This window comes from Myxine glutinosa, chromosome 4, assembly GCF_964187855.1.
Source record: "Myxine glutinosa chromosome 4, kmMyxGlut1.1, whole genome shotgun sequence".
NCBI classification, from domain to species: Eukaryota; Metazoa; Chordata; class Myxini; order Myxiniformes; family Myxinidae; genus Myxine; species Myxine glutinosa.
This window is the reverse complement of record NC_136264.1, coordinates 165279871-165303168: the sequence shown is the minus strand read 5'-3', so window position 1 is coordinate 165303168 and position 23298 is coordinate 165279871. Positions and strand designations below refer to the sequence as shown.

The 23298-nt window shown below is 43.9% G+C and overlaps 1 protein-coding gene across 5 annotated transcripts in view; it reads left to right on the top strand.

Moving 5' to 3' along the window:
* LOC137425479 (serine/threonine-protein kinase DCLK1) overlaps positions 1-23298 on the top strand; it is a 204061-nt gene that overhangs the window by 74700 nt on the left and 106063 nt on the right. For all 5 annotated transcript variants that reach the window (XM_068113969.2, XM_068113968.2, XM_068113967.2 and 2 more), the window contains exon 5: positions 19038-19140. In XM_068113969.2, the coding sequence (XP_067970070.1) occupies positions 19038-19140 (103 nt within the window). The remainder of the gene's footprint in view (positions 1-19037; positions 19141-23298) is intronic.

Sequence of the window (23298 nt, the reverse complement as noted above, 5' to 3'; positions counted from 1 at the left end):
TATTCTTTTAAATCAGAAAATAAAAAGAAATGCCATTCACAAAATTATTGACATGGTCATAAGTGGAAGGTTATAAGTTGACATGGTTATAAGTATAAGTATTCCTTGGTGCTTTTTGAAGTGTGTTTGGGGTCATTGTCCTGCTGCAAGACCCATGACCTTCGACAGAGACCCAGCTTTCTGACACTGGGTTGAACATTGCGCTCCAAAATGCCTTGGTAATCTCCTGATTTCATGATGCCATGAAATTCAAGGCACCCAGTGCCACAGGCAGCACAGCAACCCCAAAACATCACTGAACCTCCTCCATGTTTAATTGTAGGGAAGGTGTTCTTTTCTTTGAAGGCTTCATTTTATTTTCTGTAAACATAAAGATGATGTGCTTTATAAAAAGCTCTAATTTGGTCTCATCTGTCCACAGGACATTCTCCCAGAAGGATTTTGGCTTGTTCTTGTGTGTTTTGGAAAACTCCAGTCGGGCTTTCTTATGTCTCTCTCTCTCAGCAGTGGGGTCCTCCTTGGTCTCCTACCATAGAACCCCCTTTCATTGAGTTGGCGACTGATGGTGTGAGTTGAACTGTTGTACCTTGTATCTGAAGGTCAGCTTGAATCTGTTTGGCAGTTGATCGAGGTGCTTTCTCCACCATTCGAACAATCCTTCATTGCACATCTTCGAACAAGTTTTCTCTTTCGGCCACGTCCAGGGAGGTTGGCTACAGTGCCATGGTCCTTACACTTCCTGATAACATTGTGTACGGTGGACACAGTAACATCAAGGTCTCTGGAGATGGACTTGTAGCCTTGAGATTGTCCATGCTTGGCTACAATCTTGTGTCTGACCTCAGACAATTCTCTGGTTTTCTTTCTTTTCTCCATGCTCATTGTGGTACACACATTGACACAAAATAGAAGAATGACTCCTTTTCTCTGTTCAAACTGGTTGAATGAGTGATTTTTGTTATATTGCAGGCACCTGCAACTCACCACAGGTGAGTTCAAATCCAATGTTTAGGAGAATTATTTGCTTGAAATCTAATTATTTCTACCAACTTCTAAAAGGTGCCAATAATATTGCCTGGGCCATTTTAGGATTTCTGTGTGGAATAAGCTATGATTTACTAAATTTTCAGCTTTTTTTTGTTTTGTTCCACTGCAAACCAAAGAAATACATTTGTGGACACCAAAATATTTTTTTATTTCAACAATTTTCTCGAAGAAATGGTGCATTATTTGAAAAAGTGCAAGGATGCCAATATTTTTGGTGACGACTGTATTCAGGAGTGAAAGGTGTGAAATGTTACCAACGTCACAAAGCGAGCAGCACTCCAGTGAGTTGTGGCAATGGCCTTGTCGGCAATGAGATTCAGAATTGCCAAGGAAGGATTTGTGACAATGGAGAATATCCAGGCTGTGGCTTTCTTTGGAGGCCAGATTGTGTGTGTGTATTGCGGACCGTGGTTTCTGTCCATGGTTTTACGTTTACGACGGCCATTTCCCGTGTTTGAAAAGACACTGATTGGTTATTTTCATTTCACCTTTCTTGATGTAATATATTCAGTCACTTTATTGTGCCTTCCAGTTATCTTTAAAATCAACATGACCATGTGGATTAAAGTAGATTTAACACAGATCCTCATGGAATTACATGCAATTTAAAAAAGCTATATATTTTGCCCTCTTTTTAGACAAATCCAACCTCCACTGCCCGATGTTGCAGCACCATTTTGTGGTGGGCAGTATAAGTAGCGAAGAACATTGCCCAAGAAACCAAGACTGCAGCCAAAATATATTTTCACGTTTTTCTCGAAATGACTAAAATGTGACTTAGCCTGGTTATAATTCTATGGTCTTCAATTGATACATTAACTTTTTCCGTCGCTGGGGATGGGTACGTTTGATAGTGTATGTATATATATATATATATATATATATATATATATATATATATATATATATATATATATATATATATATATATATATATATATATATATATATATCTATATATATATATATATATATATATATATATATATATATATATATATATATATATATATATATATATATATATTATATATATATATATATATATTATATTATAATATATATATATATATATATTATATATATATATATAATATATATATATATATATATTATATATATATATATATATTATATATATATATATATATATATATTATATATATATATATATATATTATATACAGACTTGGCATTTAATATGGAATATTTTTTTTTCTTGACTTGGGTTTACTTTCTTAACTCAGTATATCAATCTGGTGAGTTTCTTTTACACTTTGGTGATTTATTTGTGAAAAGAATCATGTCACATTGTCTGTCGCAGCAAGAAGTCAACAACAGGATTATATCACAGGTGGCATGGCAAAATGTACGGACAGGTGCATTTGATGATTGGCTTCACAGTCGGGTATACAAGGGTTGTTGCGTTCTGTATTAGTGGAAAACAACTGCTGCACGTCTCCAAAAGTTATTGCCGCTTCCTCTGGAGATGGTCCGTCAACTCAACAATGCTGTTTCTCATGGAGTGGTGGCTTTGCGAAATTATGGCATGAAACAACGTGCTATTGCTCGGCAGTATGGCATCACTCAAGGTCAGGTGTCAAAGATCCTGAAAGGAAATGCTCAGAGGGGTGTCCCTATTCCAATACCGAGGCCAGGACGTCCCCGCAGAACCACAAGGGGGGATGATCGCCAGCTGCACCGGTTAGTCCGCAATGGCCGTACCAAGTCAGCTAATCGGCTTAGGGCTGAGTGGCAGCAACTGACAAATGTGCCTGTATCCAGAAGGCTAGTCAACCAACGACTGGTTCAAGCAGGCTATCGTGCCAGGCGTCCCCTGAGAAAGCCACGCCTGACTAGACAACACCACCAGCGCCGATTGCAGTGGGCCAGAGAGCACTGTCAATGGCAGCCAGGACACAGGAATCACGTGATCTTCAGTGACGAGTCTAGATTTCTGGTCTATCGTCAAGACGGCCGCGTCCGAGTGCGCAGACAAGTGCATGAAGCCTACAATAAAGATTGTATTGTGCCAAGAGTCCAAGCTGGAAGTGGTGGGGTGACCATTTGGGCTGCTTTTCATGCAGGGGGAAAAACTGACCTGGTTGTTCTGAATGGAAACCTGAACCAGTTCAAGTACAGGGCCATTCTGGAAGAAACATTGCTTCCATTTGCTCGTGCAGCTTTTCGAGGAAACTTTGTCTTCCAAGATGACAATGCACGGCCTCATCATGCTCGCATAATCCAACACTTTCTTGCTGACCGTGGTGTAGAGAATATGGAGTGGCCTGGCATGTATCCGGATATGAATCCGATAGAGAACTTGTGGGCAGAATGAACGCGTCAAATCGACCACTTGGACCAGCAGCCTGCCTCTGTGCGTGAATTTCAGCAGGCTATTGTCACTGCATGGCAAGCGATTCCTGTCCAAACCGTAGCAAATCTCAAGAACAGCATGCCGCAACGTGTACGTGCTCTCCTGAATGCTCGTGGGGGTTACACGAAGTACTGAACTGTAATTTTACTGTCCGTAATCCCAGTCGTAATTTCACTTTTGTTTTTGTTTAAAAAAAATGTGGCTAATGTGCAAAATAAAGAGATAATTCTGGAAAACGTACAGAAGTTTAACACAGTACTGTCCATGAATTGAGTTCAATATCAGTTTACATCACTTTCAAGGATCAATTTATTTGTTTCGAAATGTCAAATGTGGTTTTTGTTTCTTTTAAAGGGCACATTAACAAAATCTAGAATAGTTTCAACATAATTCCAATGAACTTTTGGTTCTAAGACATCTTGAAAAGTAAGTTCACCCCCACAAAAAAATATTCCATATTTAATGCCAAGTCTGTATATATATATATATATATTTTTTTTTTTTTTTTATATATATATATATTTATATTTATATATATATATATATATTTATATATTTATATATATATATATATTATATATATATTTATATATATATATGTGTGTGTGTATTTTCTATATATATATATATATATATATATATATATATATATATATATATATATATATATATCTGTGCAGTGTCTGTTGAGTTGTCCTGTCTTGTCACTGAACTACTTTCTCAAACGTTTGTGAAATCGTACCAAACTTCTGGTATGCACATATCTCTCCCGTCGGTATGTCCTAAGGGTATTTTATTTTGAAAAATTATCGTATTTTTATTTTTGGGGGAATTTTTTTTTTTCTACTTCATTTGTTTATAAAATGTGATATCACGTATATTACAAATACATTTGAATACTGAATATTTTGAATTATTGCTTGAATTATGATTGGTTTAAACCATGATAAAACGGCAACTCGGGTACAGTCATTTATCTATATATCTACACATCTGGGCAGTGTCTGTGTTGTGACTTAACGACTCCCTTAAACTTTTGTTTCCGTGGTTGTGAAGTGTTTTTAATAACGTTGTGGTGGTTTTGAATCACGTGGTGGTGAGGTATTTTGAATTATGTGGTGGTGAGGTGTTTTTAAATGACGTGGTTGGTGTGTTTTTAATTTCGTGGCTGTGAGGTGTTTTTATTACGTGTTTTATGGCTGTGAGGTGTTTTTAATTTCGTGGCTGTGAGGTGTTTTTATTACGTGTTCTATGGCTGTGAGGTGTTTTTATTACGTGTTCTATGGCTGTGAGGTATTTTTATTTCGTGTTTTATGGCTGTGATGTGTTTTTATTACGTGTTTTATGGCTGTGAGGTTTTTATTACGTGTTTTATGGCTGAGGTGTTTTCATTTCGTGTTTTATGGCTGTGAGGTGTTTTTATTATGTTTTATGGCTGTGAGGTGTTTGTATTACGTGTTTTATGGCTGTGAGGTGTTTTCAATTTCGTGGTGGTGAGGTGTTTTTATTACGTGTTTTATGGCTGTGAGGTGTTTTAAATTTATTGGTGGTGAGGCGTTTTGAATTATGTGGTGGTGAGGTGTTTTAAATTACTTGGTGGTGAGGTGTTTTAAATTACTTGGTGGTGAGGTGTTTTAAATTACTTGGTGGTGAGGTGTTTTGAATTACGTGGTGGTGAGGTATTTTAAATTACTTGGTGGTGAGGTGTTTTAAATTACTTGGTGGTGAGGTGTTTTGAATTATGTGGTGGTGAGGTGTTTTAAATTACTTGGTGGTGAGGTGTTTTAAATTACTTGGTGGTGAGGTGTTTTGAATTACGTGGTGGTGAGGTGTTTTGAATTATTTTGTGGTGAGGTGTTTTAAATTACTTGGTGGTGAGGTGTTTTAAATTACTTGGTGGTGAGGTGTTTTAAATTACTTGGTGGTGAGGTGTTTTAAATTACTTGGTGGTGAGGTGTTTTGAATTACTTGGTGGTGAGGTGTTTTAAATTACGTGGTGGTGAGGTGTTTTAAATTACTTGATGGTGAGGTGTTTTGAATTACTTGGTGGTGAGGTGTTTTAAATTACTTGGTGGTGAGGTGTTTTAAATTACTTGGTGGTGAGGTGTTTTAAATTACTTGGTGGTGAGGTGTTTTGAATTACTTGGTGGTGAGGTGTTTTGAATTACTTGGTGGTGAGGTGTTTTGAATTACTTGGTGGTGCGGTGTTTTGAATTATGTGGTGGTGAGGTGTTTTTGAATTACTTGGTGGTGAGGGGTTTTGAATTACCTGGTGGTGAGGTGTAATCGTCCCAAACTTCCAGTCTGCACCTACCCCTCCCCTATGTATGTGCTGAGGGGTTCTTTCTTGAAAAAAAAAACATTCAACCTGAATCTTCAACATAAATTGCCTATAAAAATGTAATATCACAAGCACAACAAATACATTTGTGCAAAATAATTGTTTGTATGATGATTGGTGAAAATCATGACAACACAGCAACTCAGGTACAATCATTATTCTCAGCTAAAATAAACCTGTTCCTCAGTAACGACGCTTGGTGAGGCGAGCGCAGCGAGCCGAGCCAAGCTTGTGTGTGTGTGTATATATATATATTGTTGCGAATATGGAATTTGGCCTCCATATCCGCTTGTAAATATTCCCCTATTTCCCCAATACTCCCCGACTATCCCCAATCCCCCATTCCCTAGTCCCATTGTCTGTAAACAACAATCAGTAGAGCCGACCTTCCCTTTTTCCCCCCATTAAATGTCGTGCCCAGGTCCACCGCATCACACGTAGACAACTTTCGGACATCTTGCTAGTTATTCTTAGTCTATGTCAGTTAAGGACTCCTTTCCATTAATTCTGACTCTTCGTTGCACCAGAATGTGATTATATGGCACCAGTAGTGAGTTTAGGACCTTTCCCATACCTCCTTCCATCTTCTTCCCCAAACAACAACTACAACTACAACTACAACAACAATTACAACAACAACGACGCTGCGCGGGGGAGTGTGCGTCATCACACCGGCTCGGTTAGCCGCCATTGACAATGCGCGCCGGACCATGCGCTCCACGGGGTTACCACGAAGGGGCTCCTTGTCAGTCCCCCGTCAAGGGCGGAGCCGGTAACCCCCCTGCACGCACCCAATGAGAGGCGACGTGCCGATTCCATCTGGGGCGGAGCTAACGAGCCGAGGGCGTGTCACTCCCCGCCGGAGATACGAAGCGACTCACCGGATGTGAGGTCAGATGCGCCCCCAGCTTGAAGAAGAGCAAGACACTACCTCGAGCGCTGTGAGACCTCCCGCATCTCTGGACCGGACCGAGTCGATTCTGTCCCTGAGCCCAGGTGCACCTGGAGCCATCGATCCTGCCTTTCCTAGCCATCAATCCCCGTGTGAGTCAGCCTTTTGTCCCGTTTATCTGTCGTCTGTTGGGAATAATATAAGAGTGTGTCTAAGTGCTTATCTTACTATGCTGTCCCTCTTGTAGTTGTAATCTAACCTTCCGTAACAATATAACCTCCTCCGGAGGTCTTGAGAACTGAACCCTGGTGTCGTGTCATTTGAATCCCAGCTGTGTGCCTTTTCCTTCATTGATCTAGCGTAGCGCGATTAGTCAACGTTCGGGTATAATCGGGTAACTTGTGCAGACGTGGTCATACCAAAACCGCTCGGTAAATAACATCTAAGCCACGTCTGTAACAATTGGTGTCGAGGAGTGGAATTCGGACCCGGGACTAAATTTATTAGGCCCAAATTTGTAACAATTAGAATCGATTCGGAGCGCGTTTCCCGCGCGAAATTATAACGGCGAAATTTGATTTTGTTATACGAAAATAAAAACCCGAATTTTGAAAGTCGTGCTATGGCGGATCAAGACAGCTGGGGTCCGGTAGGGGAGAGTGAGGCAGGGTCGGTCCAGGACCAAATTGAGGGACATGAGGGACAGGAGGAGAGCGAAGCAGCGAGGGTAGCAAACGCACAAAATGGCGCCTCGCTGGTCACCGCGCCCGCGACCGTGGCAGCGCCACCGGTGGATTTGAACTTGTTTTTAATACAAATGAAGGCCCTTATGGCCCAGAATAGTGAGCAAATGAGGGCTCAGAGTGAGCAATTGGGGGTAATGGGGAACCGGATGGATGCTCAGAGTGAGCAATTGGGGGTAATGGGAAACCAAATGGGGGTAATGAGGGACGAAGCGAGGGGTACTGGTGAGGGATTAGACAATAATTTTAAGGGATTAGACGAGAAATTTGGGAAATTAGACGATAGATTAGGGGAAATACAGGAGGGGTTAACGGGGGTAGAAAACAGAATGGCCGCTCAAGAGAATCAAATGGAAGGGATGCAAAAAGGGTTAGAGGGGTTAGAAAACACCATGGAAGGCAAATTGAGGGACATGAGGGACCAAGCGGAAAGGGAAGTTAACCAAATGGGGCAGCAGATAGAGGGGGTCAGAATGGGGGTAGAAACCAAACTGGATGCTCACAGGGAGGAAATGGAGCAGATGAGGGTGGCATCTGGGCAGGAGATGCAAGTGATGGGAGAGGAGATCAGAAGAGGTGTGAGTGAGGAGGTCGGAGGAGTGCGCGAGGAGGTGAGGCACTGTAGGGAGCACATGGAGAAGGAGGTGAGAAAGGGGACTGTAAAGTTACAAGGGGGCATAGAGGACCTGACGCAGGAGGTGGAGCAGCTGACGGTGGGACAGACGGAGTTAGTGGAGCAGGTTCAAAGGAACACTGCGGTATTAGGAGGTTTAAAAGCGACACAAAACGACATAAAAAACGACTTGATAGCGACAAAGAGGGAATGTCAGATGGTACGTGAGGGACTGACAACGAGGTTGGACGAGGTGATAGAGGTAATGGAGACGAAGGACCGGCAGGTGAGGACGCACCTGGAAACGGTCAAGGTAGCCTTAGAGGATGAGCTTGAGGAGACGTACCGGGGAATAAAAGAGGTGAAGCACAAATTAGAAGAAGTGGAAGAAGGGATGAGCGAAATTAAGAAGCGACGGAGAGGGGATAAGAAAGAGATAAAAGAGGAGATAAAAGAATTGGTCCAAAGTCTGTGTTTGGATCGTGATGATGTGCTCATTAACCGGATGAGGGATTCGCAGGTGATGGAGGAGAAGCGAAGAGGAAGAGGACCCGGTGTAAGTGGTGACCAATATGGTCGTGCGTATGATGCGCCAGGGGATTTAATAAGCTTGGGGGTCGAGATAGACCCGGGTGTTCGTGAGAGGCCGTTGGTGAAGTGTGCGACAGGTCTGGTGTGCGAAAGAGGAGGTGTGCGAGAAAGTCCGACTCTGGGGTGTGTGAGGAAAAAGTGCGTGCCAAGGAGTGAGGGTGCTGGCGAGAGTGAGTCGGTCGTAGCGTGTGTGCGAGGGAGCACATGGAAGCGCGGTGTGGTGAGTGTTACAGAGGGTGTGACGCGAGGAAGGTGTGTGACGGACAGGTGCATGGGGAAAGAGTGCGCTGTCAAAGGCAAGGAAGAATGCACACCTGTGGTGAGTGTTACAGAGGGTGTGACGGGAGAGTGTGCGCGAGGAAGGTGTGTGACGGACAGGTGCATGGGGAAAGAGTGCGCTGTCAAAGGCAAGGAAGAATGCACACCTGTGGTGAGTGTTACAGAGGGTGTGACGGGAGAGTGTGCGCGAGGAAGGTGTGTGACGGACAGGTGCATGGGGAAAGAGTGCGCTGTCAAAGGCAAGGAAGAATGCACACCTGTGGTGAGTGTTACAGAGGGTGTGACGGGAGAGTGTGCGCGAGGAAGGTGTGTGACGGACAGGTGCATGGGGAAAGAGTGCGCTGTCAAAGGCAAGGAAGAATGCACACCTGTGGTGAGTGTTACAGAGGGTGTGACGGGAGAGTGTGCGCGAGGAAGGTGTGTGACGGACAGGTGCATGGGGAAAGAGTGCGCTGTCAAAGGCAAGGAAGAATGCACACCTGTGGTGAGTGTTACAGAGGGTGTGACGGGAGAGTGTGCGCGAGAAAGGTGTGTGACGGACAGGTGCATGGGGAAAGAGTGCGCTGTCAAGAGTAAGGGTGAGTGCGCTGTCAGGAATGGAGGTGAAAGTAGTGAGAGTGACATGGAGCGTGAGTTAGTTGTGACAGGTGAGCGAGGATGGACACCTGGGATGGAAGGATGCACACCTGGAATGGTAGAGCGTGAGTGGGAATGCACGCTGGAGTTGGTGGTGAGGCACGTGGTTGGGTGTGCGAATGAGAGCACACCTGTGATTGTCACAGAGGAGGTGACCGAGGAGGGGGCGCGAAGAGGTGTATTGGTGAGGTGTGCGAGCGACGAATGTGTGCCAAAGTGTTCGGTGGTCAGGTGTGTGACCAAGGCTGTGAGTGGAATGGGTGTACCTGGGTGTGTAAGGAAAGGTACGAGGAGCATGGGCACGGCTGGATGTGTGAGCAAAGAACGGGCTGCGGGGTGTAAGCGTCCAGGTGAAGCATCGACGTTAGACGGGGTAGAGTTGAGAACGACTTATAGCCGAATCGGGCCCTCGGTGCGTGCTGGGCCTCGCTTTGAACGGCCGCGTCCGTGCTCCACTAGGCGGAGCGGGCAGCCCGATAGGAAGGGTCGTTATGGCGACCACGTTTTGTTGAGACGTGCCGGCAGGTCGAGATCGGGACATTGGATGGCTCCACGCCGAGGTGATGCGTGGGATCTCGGCCCGGGTAAGCCCCCGTCCCTGCACCGAGTGCCGGACGCATTCAGCCGCTGGCACAAAACAACCAGCATCCATTGCTTGGCTTTACGAAGCCGGGCTTTGGACAGGGATTGGCGCACCGAGAGGTATTAGTGAGTCGACTGGGTGATGAGGTTAGTGTTTTGGACCCAAAATTAGAGAAAAACAAAATTTGATGATTGGCAAAGGATTGGCAGTAGTGATTGGCAGATGATGGGCAGTGATTGGCAAATTTTTGATTTGTTGAAATTGGATGTGCAAAATTGGTAGTGAGAGACCCCCGATGTGGTGGGATGGCAAATCCCCCATCCTTCCCATGGTGGGGGCAAAGGAGCACTAGATTATGGGGTGTATGGCAGTGAAAACTAGCCCGGGTGGGTTAGGATATGGTGTGTAGGGATCTAGCGAAGATTGACATTAGGTAACGTTAAGTTTAGTTAGTGACTGATACCTGTAGTGGGGACGCAGGTAGATTAGTGTGGATAATAATGACGTGGGAGCGCAATAGTTTAACGGGACGACTGGGAAGCGCAAGTTTCAGAAGGGAGTAGTTAGCTGAGATGATGCCGTGTGTGTGAGGATTGAACAGGTGAGAATTGAACAGGTGTGATTGCACAGGTGTGCAACTGGACAGGTGTGTGGAACAGTGTGTGAGTAATGAGTGTTGTGGATCAGCGCGAATGCGCTTGGGGAGAGAAGGGTGCAGGTGGCACCAGGTGTGAGAGCACAGGTGTGCAGGTACAGGTGTGTGGAGAGAGTTGGAGTAAGTGGTACGGATTGGTGTGCATGGTGCGAAGGTGTGGATGGGGGAAGAGTGGACCCCTTTCACGAGTACCCGGGGTGGGTAGTGTAAGTGTTAGGTAGAGGGTATAGGTAAATTGTGGTTGAATATTGGCATTTGTGGTGCGGTTGCAGAATGGTATTGTGAATGGGTGCATTAGTGTTGTGGAAATGGCTGGGCGTGTAGCCTGTTAGTGTGTGTAGTTGGTTGGGCACTCCACCACTGTGAGGATGTCGGCCAGGCGAGGCCGCAGGTGGGCTCTGGGAGCCGGTAGAGTTGTGGATGGGGCCCGAGGATCCGGAGGATGGACCCGGGTAGCCCAGTGCCAGAGAGGGCACCGAGTGGGGGGAGTGCCAGAGGGCCTTCCCCAGGTAGTTAGGTTAGGGTAAGGAGCAGGTAAGCTCGGAGGCAACTGCAGTGGTGGAGGTGTGCAGGTGGGTGGACCCACTGGGAGAGGTACACGCCACAGCCCAGAAATTGTGCGAGGGCACCGGGAGATGAATCGGGGGAGTGAGACCCCAAATTGAAGAGCACCACAGTTTGGCCAATGGGAATTGGTTTTTTAGAACCCATAGTGTAAGAGGGCCAATGGGTTGGCCGGCGAAAGACCCCGGGTAGTGTAAAGTTGTTAAAGTCATTTAGGAAATAGTTAGGATTGATGAACCTGTCGCACCATACGCAGCCACTTACCTGTGGTGATGATGATGACTCCACACCTGTGTTTTCTTTGTTTTGTTGCAGGAAATGAAATTGCTGTGTGGATTGTGAGACGCATCACGACGTGGATGAGACATTGGGGTGATTCCATCTCTCCCCCCTTAGGAGGGACTGATGATGAATTGGTGATGGCAAATTATGATGTTGAGTTGGAGATGGCAAATTTTGATGAAAGTTGAAAATGGCAAATTTGATTGGTTAGGAGGGAGAGAAGACGAATTTGGTTTATGGGAGGAACGGGGAAGACAGTAGGGATGTTTGTTGATTTGTAAAGTAGATGTTTATGGGTAGTGTTGTGTTTTGTGGATACAGTAAGGGGTAAGGGAGGGGCCATGTAGGTTACCTGGTGGGGGGGGGGGGGCGTACGGTAGGAACGTACCTGTCTCACCTGGTTCCCATGTGCCCCCAGTGTGCATTACCTTGCATTGCGTGCACTTTTGCGCCCTTACCACCTTACTCACTTGTGTGCTTCTTTTGTCTCCCACCTCCGAGGATCTGGCTTTGGGGTAGAGAGAGAGGAGAGAGAGGTGCTGGCTACGCAGTTGTGGGCCTGCACTTTCGCTGTTGCTGCTTGGATCGATACACCATATGGACCGCAATGTTTGTGGCCACCCACAATGGACCGCAGCTCTTTTGCGGCCAAGCACCACCCGTGGAAGGACCTATGGGTCAACGTGGCACCTATGCCAAACAGGTGAACCACTAACAGTTGGCCCCCTGACGGCCACAATAAAGAAATGGACGCGGTTGGCGCCTTTCTTTATTTTGTTTAAAAGAAGTAAGAAGGCCAAGTGCACCACATGAAGGCAAGACCAGCGGCAGAACATCGGCCGGCTGCGACACCACCGGTGATTTGTAGACACTTTATTGGTGCACCGGATGGTGCTCACTGTGTGATGGGGTGGTGCTTGATGCTTGGAAGGGGTGCTCTGCACATTATTAAAGGCCGTAGGCCACAGAGCACTCGTGCGTTGGTGTATCGATGCTAGCATGCGTGCTCTCTCTATGCATAACATCTGCATGTGTTCCTCCAAAAACAGGTCCTGGATCGTAGTGTAAATATCAGCGTAGTCTTGTGTAAATAATGCTCCCTACCGGCTGTATGTTTAGTTTGAGGATTCTTTCCGGATTCGGTTATCCTGTGGGTGTGTTTCTGTGAGGAGAAGGGTGCAACGTCGCAGGGGGACATATTTACTCATTTGTGAATATCTGTAAAACTGTCGCACTCAGGGTAGAGTTAATAGTAGAGGGAACTACATTGCGTGCCACACTAAAGTAGGTAAAAATTTATCGGGTCGGGACGCCCCGAGGGTAGAGAAGGGTGCAATGTTGCGAATATGGAATTTGGCCTCCATATCCGCTTGTAAATATTCCCCTATTTCCCCAATACTCCCCGACTATCCCCAATCCCCCATTCCCTAGTCCCATTGTCTGTAAACAACAATCAGTAGAGCCGACCTTCCCTTTTTCCCCCCATTAAATGTCGTGCCCAGGTCCACCGCATCACACGTAGACAACTTTCGGACATCTTGCTAGTTATTCTTAGTCTATGTCAGTTAAGGACTCCTTTCCATTAATTCTGACTCTTCGTTGCACCAGAATGTGATTATATGGCACCAGTAGTGAGTTTAGGACCTTTCCCATACCTCCTTCCATCTTCTTCCCCAAACAACAACTACAACTACAACTACAACAACAATTACAACAACAACGACGCTGCGCGGGGGAGTGTGCGTCATCACACCGGCTCGGTTAGCCGCCATTGACAATGCGCGCCGGACCATGCGCTCCACGGGGTTACCACGAAGGGGCTCCTTGTCAGTCCCCCGTCAAGGGCGGAGCCGGTAACCCCCCTGCACGCACCCAATGAGAGGCGACGTGCCGATTCCATCTGGGGCGGAGCTAACGAGCCGAGGGCGTGTCACTCCCCGCCGGAGATACGAAGCGACTCACCGGATGTGAGGTCAGATGCGCCCCCAGCTTGAAGAAGAGCAAGACACTACCTCGAGCGCTGTGAGACCTCCCGCATCTCTGGACCGGACCGAGTCGATTCTGTCCCTGAGCCCAGGTGCACCTGGAGCCATCGATCCTGCCTTTCCTAGCCATCAATCCCCGTGTGAGTCAGCCTTTTGTCCCGTTTATCTGTCGTCTGTTGGGAATAATATAAGAGTGTGTCTAAGTGCTTATCTTACTATGCTGTCCCTCTTGTAGTTGTAATCTAACCTTCCGTAACAATATAACCTCCTCCGGAGGTCTTGAGAACTGAACCCTGGTGTCGTGTCATTTGAATCCCAGCTGTGTGCCTTTTCCTTCATTGATCTAGCGTAGCGCGATTAGTCAACGTTCGGGTATAATCGGGTAACTTGTGCAGACGTGGTCATACCAAAACCGCTCGGTAAATAACATCTAAGCCACGTCTGTAACAATATATATATATATATATACATATAGATATATGATATGACTTGTTAAGGCCATGACTGATGGTGATGTGATGCCCAAAATGACCCTCTTCCAGTGGTTAACTTGGTGGGTTCGTTGGACGAGACGACTTGAAAATGAGAGAATTGTCTGGATTAAAGACATGATCCATGTGTCAGACCAGCATCTGATCCTTTCCTGATCTGTAGATGTATGCATGAGTAAAGAAATTGGCCCATCACAACCATATTGTATTTGCATCATATTTTTATGACCCCTAAGGGTGAAGTGTTTCCCCAAAAATGAAAAATATAAGCTCCTGTTGATTTTTGATTATGCTAAACCTTGAGTTTATATTAAAAATAAAGAGAGGGTCTTGTAGCATAATATATTACGACTATATCTGTTTGGTAATGTGCTTCCCATTAACTCATCCTATAGATCTGTGTGCAATTCCCAATAGAGTAGCACCCCTTTACAAGATGCTGTTATGGTATGCTACCGTTGTTTACTGCATTGTGGAGTATGCCATCCTCAGGAAGGATTGCTAACCTTGCGAGCATTTGTCGACATAAAATATGCCCTGGTATTTCAGGATAACAATAACCCTTTAGACTGGTAACCTTGCCAATTTCGCTGAAATAGACTACCACTTATAAACCACTTTGGATGGCCTTTTGGGGCTGGAGGTGGAGGTTTGGTGAAGTTTCCTGCCTAATGGCATGGGAACGGGAGAGACTTTGTTGTTTTGTTTCTGGTTTGGAGCATACAACTAATGGAAGGTGGATGTCGCGTGATTAAAGGTGATAAGATTTAAGGCCAATGCCCGTGCACACGCTTCTAGTTGCACTTGGAATCAAAGTTCCTTTGCAATGTTTGAATGCAAAAACTTGTGATTTACTTGGTGATGCTCAAAAGCACTTCTAAAACATAGGGGCAATACCCCTGGCGCTCATCTGGTAGAATAAAGAGTATACTGCACTGACTAAAGGTATTTTAAACCAATTTCAAAGGTTGCTCGGAGACAGGGCAGCATGTATAATCATACTAAATAAATAATTCTCATATCCGAATCCATATTCAGATCGTCACCAAAATCGAATCGATTCTTTCTTGTCACACCCAACCGGTCCACAAAATTTTGTCCAAATCCGTCCATAACTTTTTGAGATATCATGCTATTTATCGGTTTTAGCCTGATCACTCAGGACTGAAGAATGACTTAAAAAATTATACTAGCCGAATCCAGATCTTCACCAATATCTAATCATTTTATCCTTCTCACATACACTATCTCTCTGCCAAATGTTACGTGTGACCTCCCCAAACTCGGGTTATGCCCCTCAGAGTCTCGAGAGGGAACGTGGCATAAAGATTTGTTATTTTGAGTGTTCTAATAAACCATGGTAAAACCACACCAATGCAATTGTGTAGAACAAAATAAGTAATCGTATTAAGAACTCGCACATACACAATAATAACACTATTAAATAAAGTACCATGAAAATATCACTTGTATCAAATGAACAATAAATATGATGGTATCATCATTCCCCAATGCTCTCAAAGCAATGAAACCACGATACGCCAAACGTGAATGGAATGTAACATTACCAAATTCCATGCACCAATCCCATCGTGGGTTGAATGTCGAAGTCGTGCAGTAATAATGAATGAGAATGGTAATGTCCACCAGATATCAGAAATGAAACAGGTTGGGCCACAAGTAGTTTGCTCACTCTTTACTCAATGGGCCGTCAGAATGATTCTTTACTCGCAAAAGTATCCATCCCCAGTGATGGGAAAAGTTTAAGTTAATCTTTCAATTGAAATTATTTCATGGACTTTAAAAAGGTTAATTATGTTGCACTCTTGCTTTCACTCAGTCAAAGCTCTGATATACAGTGCATTCAGAAAGTATTCCGACCCCTTCACTTTTTTGTCCCCCGTCGCACCGCGGAGCGAAAGGGGGACTATGGTTTTCCCCTCCGTCCGTTCGTGCGTGCGGACGTGCGTGTGTGCGTAAGCGAAGGACCGAATTCTAATTTTGTGTGGGTGCAACTCGGCATATGGAAGAACCCGATTGAAAATTCGGTCGCCACGTCAAAATCCAAGATGGCCGCCGCCATGTATGTCTGACGCCATGTATGTTTGAACCTCGTGAGCGAAATATCTTGAAAAATAAACGAACTACTAACTTCTAATCTGGTGTGTGGGTGTATCTACGCATAAGGAAGAAGGCTGTTGAAAATTGGGTCGCCACGTCGAAATCCAAGATGGCCGCCGCCATGTATGTCTGAACCTTGTGATCGGAATATCTTGAAAAATAAGCGTAGTACCAACTTCTAGTCTGGTGTGTGGGTGTATCTAGGCATAAGGAAGAACGCTATTGCAAATTGAGTCCCCACGTCAAAATCCAAGATGGCCACCACCATATATATGTCTGAACCTTGTGAGCGAAATATCTTGAAATATAAACGAACTACTAACTTCTAATCCGGTGTGTGGATGTATCTACGCATAAGGAAGAACGCTATTGAATATTGGGTCGCCACGTCAAAATCCAAGATGGCCACCTTGCATCTTCCACTTTGTCAACTCGCATCACTTCCCCGACGGGGGACCTAGGTGTAATGCTTGTTCACATTTTGTTATGTTGCAGCCTGATGCTGAAATCGTTTCAATTCATTTTTTCCCTCACCAATCTACACTCAATACCCCATAATGACAAAGAGAAAACAGGATTTTAGAAAGTTTTGCAAATTTATTAAAAAGAAAAAACTGAAATATTGCATTGACAAAAGTAATTCAGACCCTTAACTCAGTACTTGGTTGAAGCACCTTTGGCAGCGATTACAGCCTCGAGTCTTCTTGGGTATGAGGCGACAAGCTTTGCACACCTGGATTTGGGGATTTTCTGCCATTCTTCTCTGCAGATCCTCTCAAGCTCTGTCAGGTTGGATGGGGACCGTCGTTGGACAGCCATTTTCATGTCTCCCCAGAGATGTTGGATTGGGTTCAAGTCAGGGCTCTGGCTGGGCCACTCAAGGACCTTCACAGAGTTGTCCCTAAACCACTCCTGAGTTGTCTTGGCTGTGTGCTTAGGGTCATTGTCCTGTTGGGAGGTGAATCTTCGGCCCAGTCTGAGGTCCTGAGCACTCTGTTTCAGGTTTTCAATAAGGATATCTCTCTACTTTGCTCCGTTCATTGTTCCCTCAACCCTGACCAGTCCCCCAGTCCCTGCTGCTGAAAAACACACCCACAGCATGATGCTGCCGCAACCATGCTGCACCGTTGGGATGGTATTGGGCTTGTGATGAGCGGTGCCTGGTTTCCTCCAGACATGACGCTTAGAATTGAGGCCAAACAGTTCAATCTTGGTTTCATCAGACCACAGAATCTTGTTTCTCACAGCCTCAGAGTCCTTTAGGTGCTTTTTTGCAAACTCCAAGCAGGCTTTCATGTGTCTTTCACTGAGGAGAGGCTTCCGTCTGGCCACTCTCCCATAAAGCCCAGATCGGTGGAGTGTTGCAGTGATGTTTGTCCTTCTGGAAGTTTCTCCCATCTCCACGCAGGATCTCTGGAGCTCAGCCAGAGTGACCATCGAGTTGTTGGTCACCTCTCTTACCAAGGCCCTTCTCCCCCGATTGCTCAGTTTGGCCGGGTGGCCAGGTCTCGGAAGAGTCCTGGTTGTTCCAAACTTCTTCCATTTAAGAATTATGGAGGCCTCTGTGCTCTTGGGGACCTTCAATGCAGCAGAAATTTTTTTGTAGGCTTCCCCAGATCGGTGCCTCGACACAATCCTGTCTCTGAGCTCTGCAGGCAGTTCCTTCGACCTCATGGCTTGGTTTTTGCTCTGATATGCATTGTCAGCTGTGAGACCTTATATAGACAGGTGTGTGCCTTTCCAAATCATGTCCAATCAATTGAATTTACCACAGGTGGACTCCAATCAAGGTGTAGAAACATCTCAAAGATGATCAAGAGAAATGGGAGGCACCTGAGCTAAATTTCAAGTGTTATATCAAACGGTATGAATACCTATGTCAATGTGATATTTCAGTTTTTTCTTTTTAATAAATTTGCAAAACGTTTTAAAATCCTGTTTTCTCTTTGTCATTATGGGGTATTGAGTGTAGATTGATGAGGGAAAAAATGAATTTTAACGAATTCAGCATGAGGCTGCAACACAACAAAATGTGAAAAAAGTGAAGGGGTCTGAATACTTTCTGAATGCACTGTTCTTGTACTGCCCACAGCAAAATTGTGGTGCAATGTCAGGCAGTGGAGGTTTAATTTGTCTACAAAGGGAGTAAATATAGCTGTTTTAAATTGTTACTCCATGACGATCTGTATGAAATGAACTTTAATCCTGATGTCCATGTTGATTTTAAAGATGGAAGAGACAATACAAGTGACTGACTATATTGCATCAAGGAAAATACAAAATAACCAATCAGCAGCTTTTCAAACATAGTGCGGGAAGTGGCCGCCGTAAACGGGAAAGACAGACAGACAGACAAACAGACGAATGCACGGACAGACACCACGGCTCGCAATATACAGTATATATGAATTGAGCAACAATGGAATCTGCAGATTGAATGGGATGTTGCTTGGCAGCAATCACTTACGCAATTGGCCAATGATGTGTCTGCATGTATAGTATATATATATATACATATATATATATATATATATATATATTTATATATATATATATATATTTATATATATTTATTTATATATATATATATATATATATTTATATATATATATTTATATATTTATTTATGTATATTTATATATATATATTTATATATTTATTTATATATATGTATATATATATATATATATATTTATTTATATATATGTATATATATATATATATATATATATATATATATATATATATATATATATATATATATATATATATATATATATATATTGGTGGGGGTGGTATTTTGCCGAGGTACTTGACATTTGTACCTCCTTATGCAGGTTACCTGTCTGCAAGACTTTTTTGGTGAGGAGGATGTTTTCGTCGCCTGTGGACCGGAGAAGTTCCGTTATGCACAGGATGATTTCATGCTCGATGATACCGGTGAGTCTGTTTTTCTTTTTGCTTTGTGGTTTCATTTTTTCCCCTTCCTCAATGTTTGATGCATTCATTTTTTTCTCATAATTTTTTCTTCGGTTTCTCCACTTGGCATTAGTTATTCAAACTGGCTTATTGTTATTCTGTATTGATTGAGATCGACCCGATGATGATGATGATTGATGGTTATGATTGATGATTTATGATTATTATTATTATTATTATTATTATTCTTTTTTTTTTTATGATTTATTATTTGAGTGTGGTACATGATGATGATTATTATTATTTGTGTCTGTTTCTCAGCAGAAGCATTCCTAATTTGACTATCATTAACATTATGGTGATTATCAGGTTTATTGCTACGTGATGTATTATTGTTTTTCTTCTCTCACCCAGGCTCTCTTTGCAACATTGTAGTCTTGTATCTTTTGTTTTTGCTGATGAGTGGTTCAGCGAAACTTGACATTGCTCCATTGAATGATTTAGTTTTGGTAAAAATAATGACCTTCCGAGCAGCCTTGCATTTTAGCTCTTTTGTCGAGCACATGCCAACCACCTTTAATCAACGTGAGAATTATTCTTAACTTTTTCAAAATAAAAGCTTCTCCGAAGAGGTTTACGATGATCCAAGTGAGCCAAGCTTTGGTATATGTAATAACATCTTGTAAGAAGGGAGGGACCACGTTGAGCGAGAGGTCTTTGGCCTGCAGTAAACTAAATAGATTGGCTAAATCAAGTTTGCAAGATTTTCTTTTTGTGCATGCCTAAATATGTTTGTGATGTTTTTGTAAATGTGCAAAAAGTAACTTAAATTTTTTGTTTAAACTAAAAGATCACCTTCGCAATACACTGCAAGTCTTTAAAATTATTTTCTGCATTTGTTAAGTTTTGATAACACCTTTATTAGCCCACTGGCCTGTGCAGCAGCAGGAGGTGTGTGTGTGTGTGTGTGTGTGTGTGTGTGTGTGTGTGTGTGTGTGTGTGTGTGTGTGTGTGTGTGTGTGTGTGTGTGTGTGTGTGTGTGTGTGTGTGTGTGTGTGTGTGTGTGTGTGTGTGTGTGTGTCGAGGCCATAATTATTTTATTTTTTTCCGTTTGAGCTTTTGTCATAAAATGTTCAACAATCCTTTATGGGAATATGAAGAGAATAATTAAAAATTGGGTCGAAATGTGAAAGGGAAAAGTCATAGTGACTATAAATATTCCTCATTAGCCCAACTGCAGCGCGTCAAGCACGAAACGCCTCGTTTTTTGTTGTTGCTTCCATGTTTATTTATTTACCATTGAGCTCCAATGTGCTTGTTAAGGCCATAACATTTTTACCAATTGAGCTTTTGTCATAATATCTTCAACAAGCCTTTATTATGAGAATAATTTTATGAGAATGGAGACCATTCTTATAGAACACAAATTGATAAAATGCACAATTTTTTTAAGCTGTTGTTTTCATCAAGTTTAGTTCGAGTACAAAGTGGATGCGGATGGGTTTTGCATTTTGAAGTGCTTTCTAGTTGATATAATTTTGATGCTTGTGGGAATTTTAGTTTACCTGCACGAAACAAAATAATGGCATATGTATACAATGTATTTTTCTCTATCTAATGAATGCATATTTCACCAAGATTCAGTTAGAAATTTGGTCTGGCTGCATCATTGCTCAGGTGTGGTCATGGCCCTGTAGATCTTGGCAGGAATTTGGATTGTGGACATGCAATGGTCCAATATTTTCATAAGGCACCAGAGAGACTATTCGTCCACAATGAGTGCTGAGGGATGGGACCACCAGCTTGATGTCCCTTACAAAGTATTGTTTATTTAGTGATGCAACATCCACCTGTGAAGCAATAGGATGGCTGTTTACAACGTGCCAACAAGGTTATTTTAAACCAATTTCAATGGTTGCTAGAAGACAGGTCAGCATGTAGAATTATACTAACATAATCATAGGACTTTAAACAAACAAACAAAATAATACCTATTTTGGGGGGGCATTATGACTCATCTACGGACCACTTACAAATTAAGCCCAGGTTTTTTAATACAGTAGTGTATCGTTTCAGTAGTATCGTTTTCGTAATAATAGTAATAATAATAATATAGTAAATATAACCATAACACTTTAATCCCAATGTCGTGAATGGAAAGTTAATGGATTGAAGCGGTGTATGGTTCATGATCAATGATCTAAGCAGTGTTGGCACTAATGTTAATAACTGAGGAAGCAAGGAATTTGCCTCGGTTTTTTAATGGCAATATCATTTTCGAAATAATGATAACGTAACGTTAATATTATAGTTTTTTTTTTTTTTTTTGTTTTTGTTTTGTTGTACACAAGATCGAGGCTCGTGTAAGAGCTAACATGAATCACCAAAAACAAACTGACACGTAAAACATATTGTTATGTCGGTGGGTAGGGGCATATATAGATTTAGATAGATCTGAATAGGTATCATGCTCCGGTTGTCGTGGGTAGCTAGAACCATCTCGATGTAAATAAGTAGAGGACCTATATAGCCCGTTTGTTCGGATTAAGGTGTATCTTCGTCCCCATTACGAGGAATGGGGCCTGATAAATAGTTATTGGGACTAAGATGAGACCCCTGTGTGTCAGACCTGGTGATCATTCCTTTGTCCCTTATGGCAACGCATTCTTATAGACACTTAGATAGGCCCTTAGTGCACCACATGAATTAAATTCCTCTCCGCCACAAGACAATATAACTGACCGGAAGAGCACCAGCAAGCGGCCGCGCAGTGTTACACCATGGCAGGCAGGCTGAGGCCACGCCCACCTTGCGAAGGATTGGTCGAGGGAGGGCGGTGACGTCAGAGGAGAAGGAGACCACAAACCGTGAGCCGACATTTTGGCCCTTGTCATGCTGGATCCATCGCGAGCGGTCGCATTTTGCCTCTGTCAGCATTGACGTCCCTCTCCTTTCTGTGTTGTTGTTGGATACTCTCTCTCGCTCGGCCCTCGCATATTCCTCTGCCATCGACTCTCCCCGCTTCGTGTCAGACGTTGGCGAGCGACGGTGTGTGGGACGTGACCTGTGGTTGTGAACCGAGGAGAGACTGTGTGTGGGGTGTTCATAAAATGGCAGAGCCCCAAGAACGAAGAGCCGCGGTTTCCGTACCACGTTCGTGAGGAAGGGCACGGTTGGGGAGCGGGCTGCGCACTCGTTCGCCTCGCGCGGGAGGCCTTCATCGGGGCCGAGCGAGCAAGGGGGCATCGGGGCCTGATTCGCGCCAGCAACCGAGCGGTTCGCGCCACCCGGTGCTGTGTTCGGACGACGTGCTGAGACCGGACGATTCCTGGCACATAAATATAAGCCAACATAAACGCGCACACAACGGTTTCTTTGCTTAATTCATTCCCCTGTGCTTTTATATGTGAAGTGAGGTGTGCAGGATCCCGATTTAGGATTCAGTTTTTATCGTCGCGTTTCCCTGTCCCAATAGTTATTGAATAAATCCTTGTATTATTTTCCCTTTCTATGCAAAATCCGGTGTTCGTGTGAGTTCAATTGTTTCCAGGTTGAAGACGCTGGCGCGTGTGGGCCATGAGGTAAGAGCTCTCGCCGCTTCTTCTTCTTCTTCCTTCCTTCCCCCCCCCCCCCCCCTGTGCATGTATAGTCAAATCCGTCATTGAATAAACGCCTCCATGAAAGTTCGTTTGGCCATCCGCGATTCCTGGTCTTAACAGAGGGGAATCACGCGACAATATGATAAAGGGAGCAGGCGACAAGATGGGGAGAGAGAGGGAAACACACAAGTACAACAGTAGAGAACAGGGACATCGGGAGACCTGTGGGAGAAAGAGAGGGTTTGGGGGCGGGGGGGGAAGGGGCCTGGGAAGGGGGAAGGGGGTAGGGGTGGGAGAGTTATAAAACACATGGACACTGCTAGGACTTCCAGGAAAGAAGTCGGTATTTCAAAAAAGTGGATCTGGGGTGAATTAACGGGGGTAGAAAAGATCAAGGTTTTGGATGGGGGAAGATAAGAGATGGTGGTGAACAGCTGTTTTAAAGACCTGGAGGGAGGAGTGGGATTGAAGAGAGTGAGGGAGTTTGTGCTAGAATCGGGAGAAAAGAGGAATGACAGAGTGAAGGTGAATAGGTAGTCTTAATTTTGGCAGTTTAACCATAAGAGGGTTGCTGGCAGAT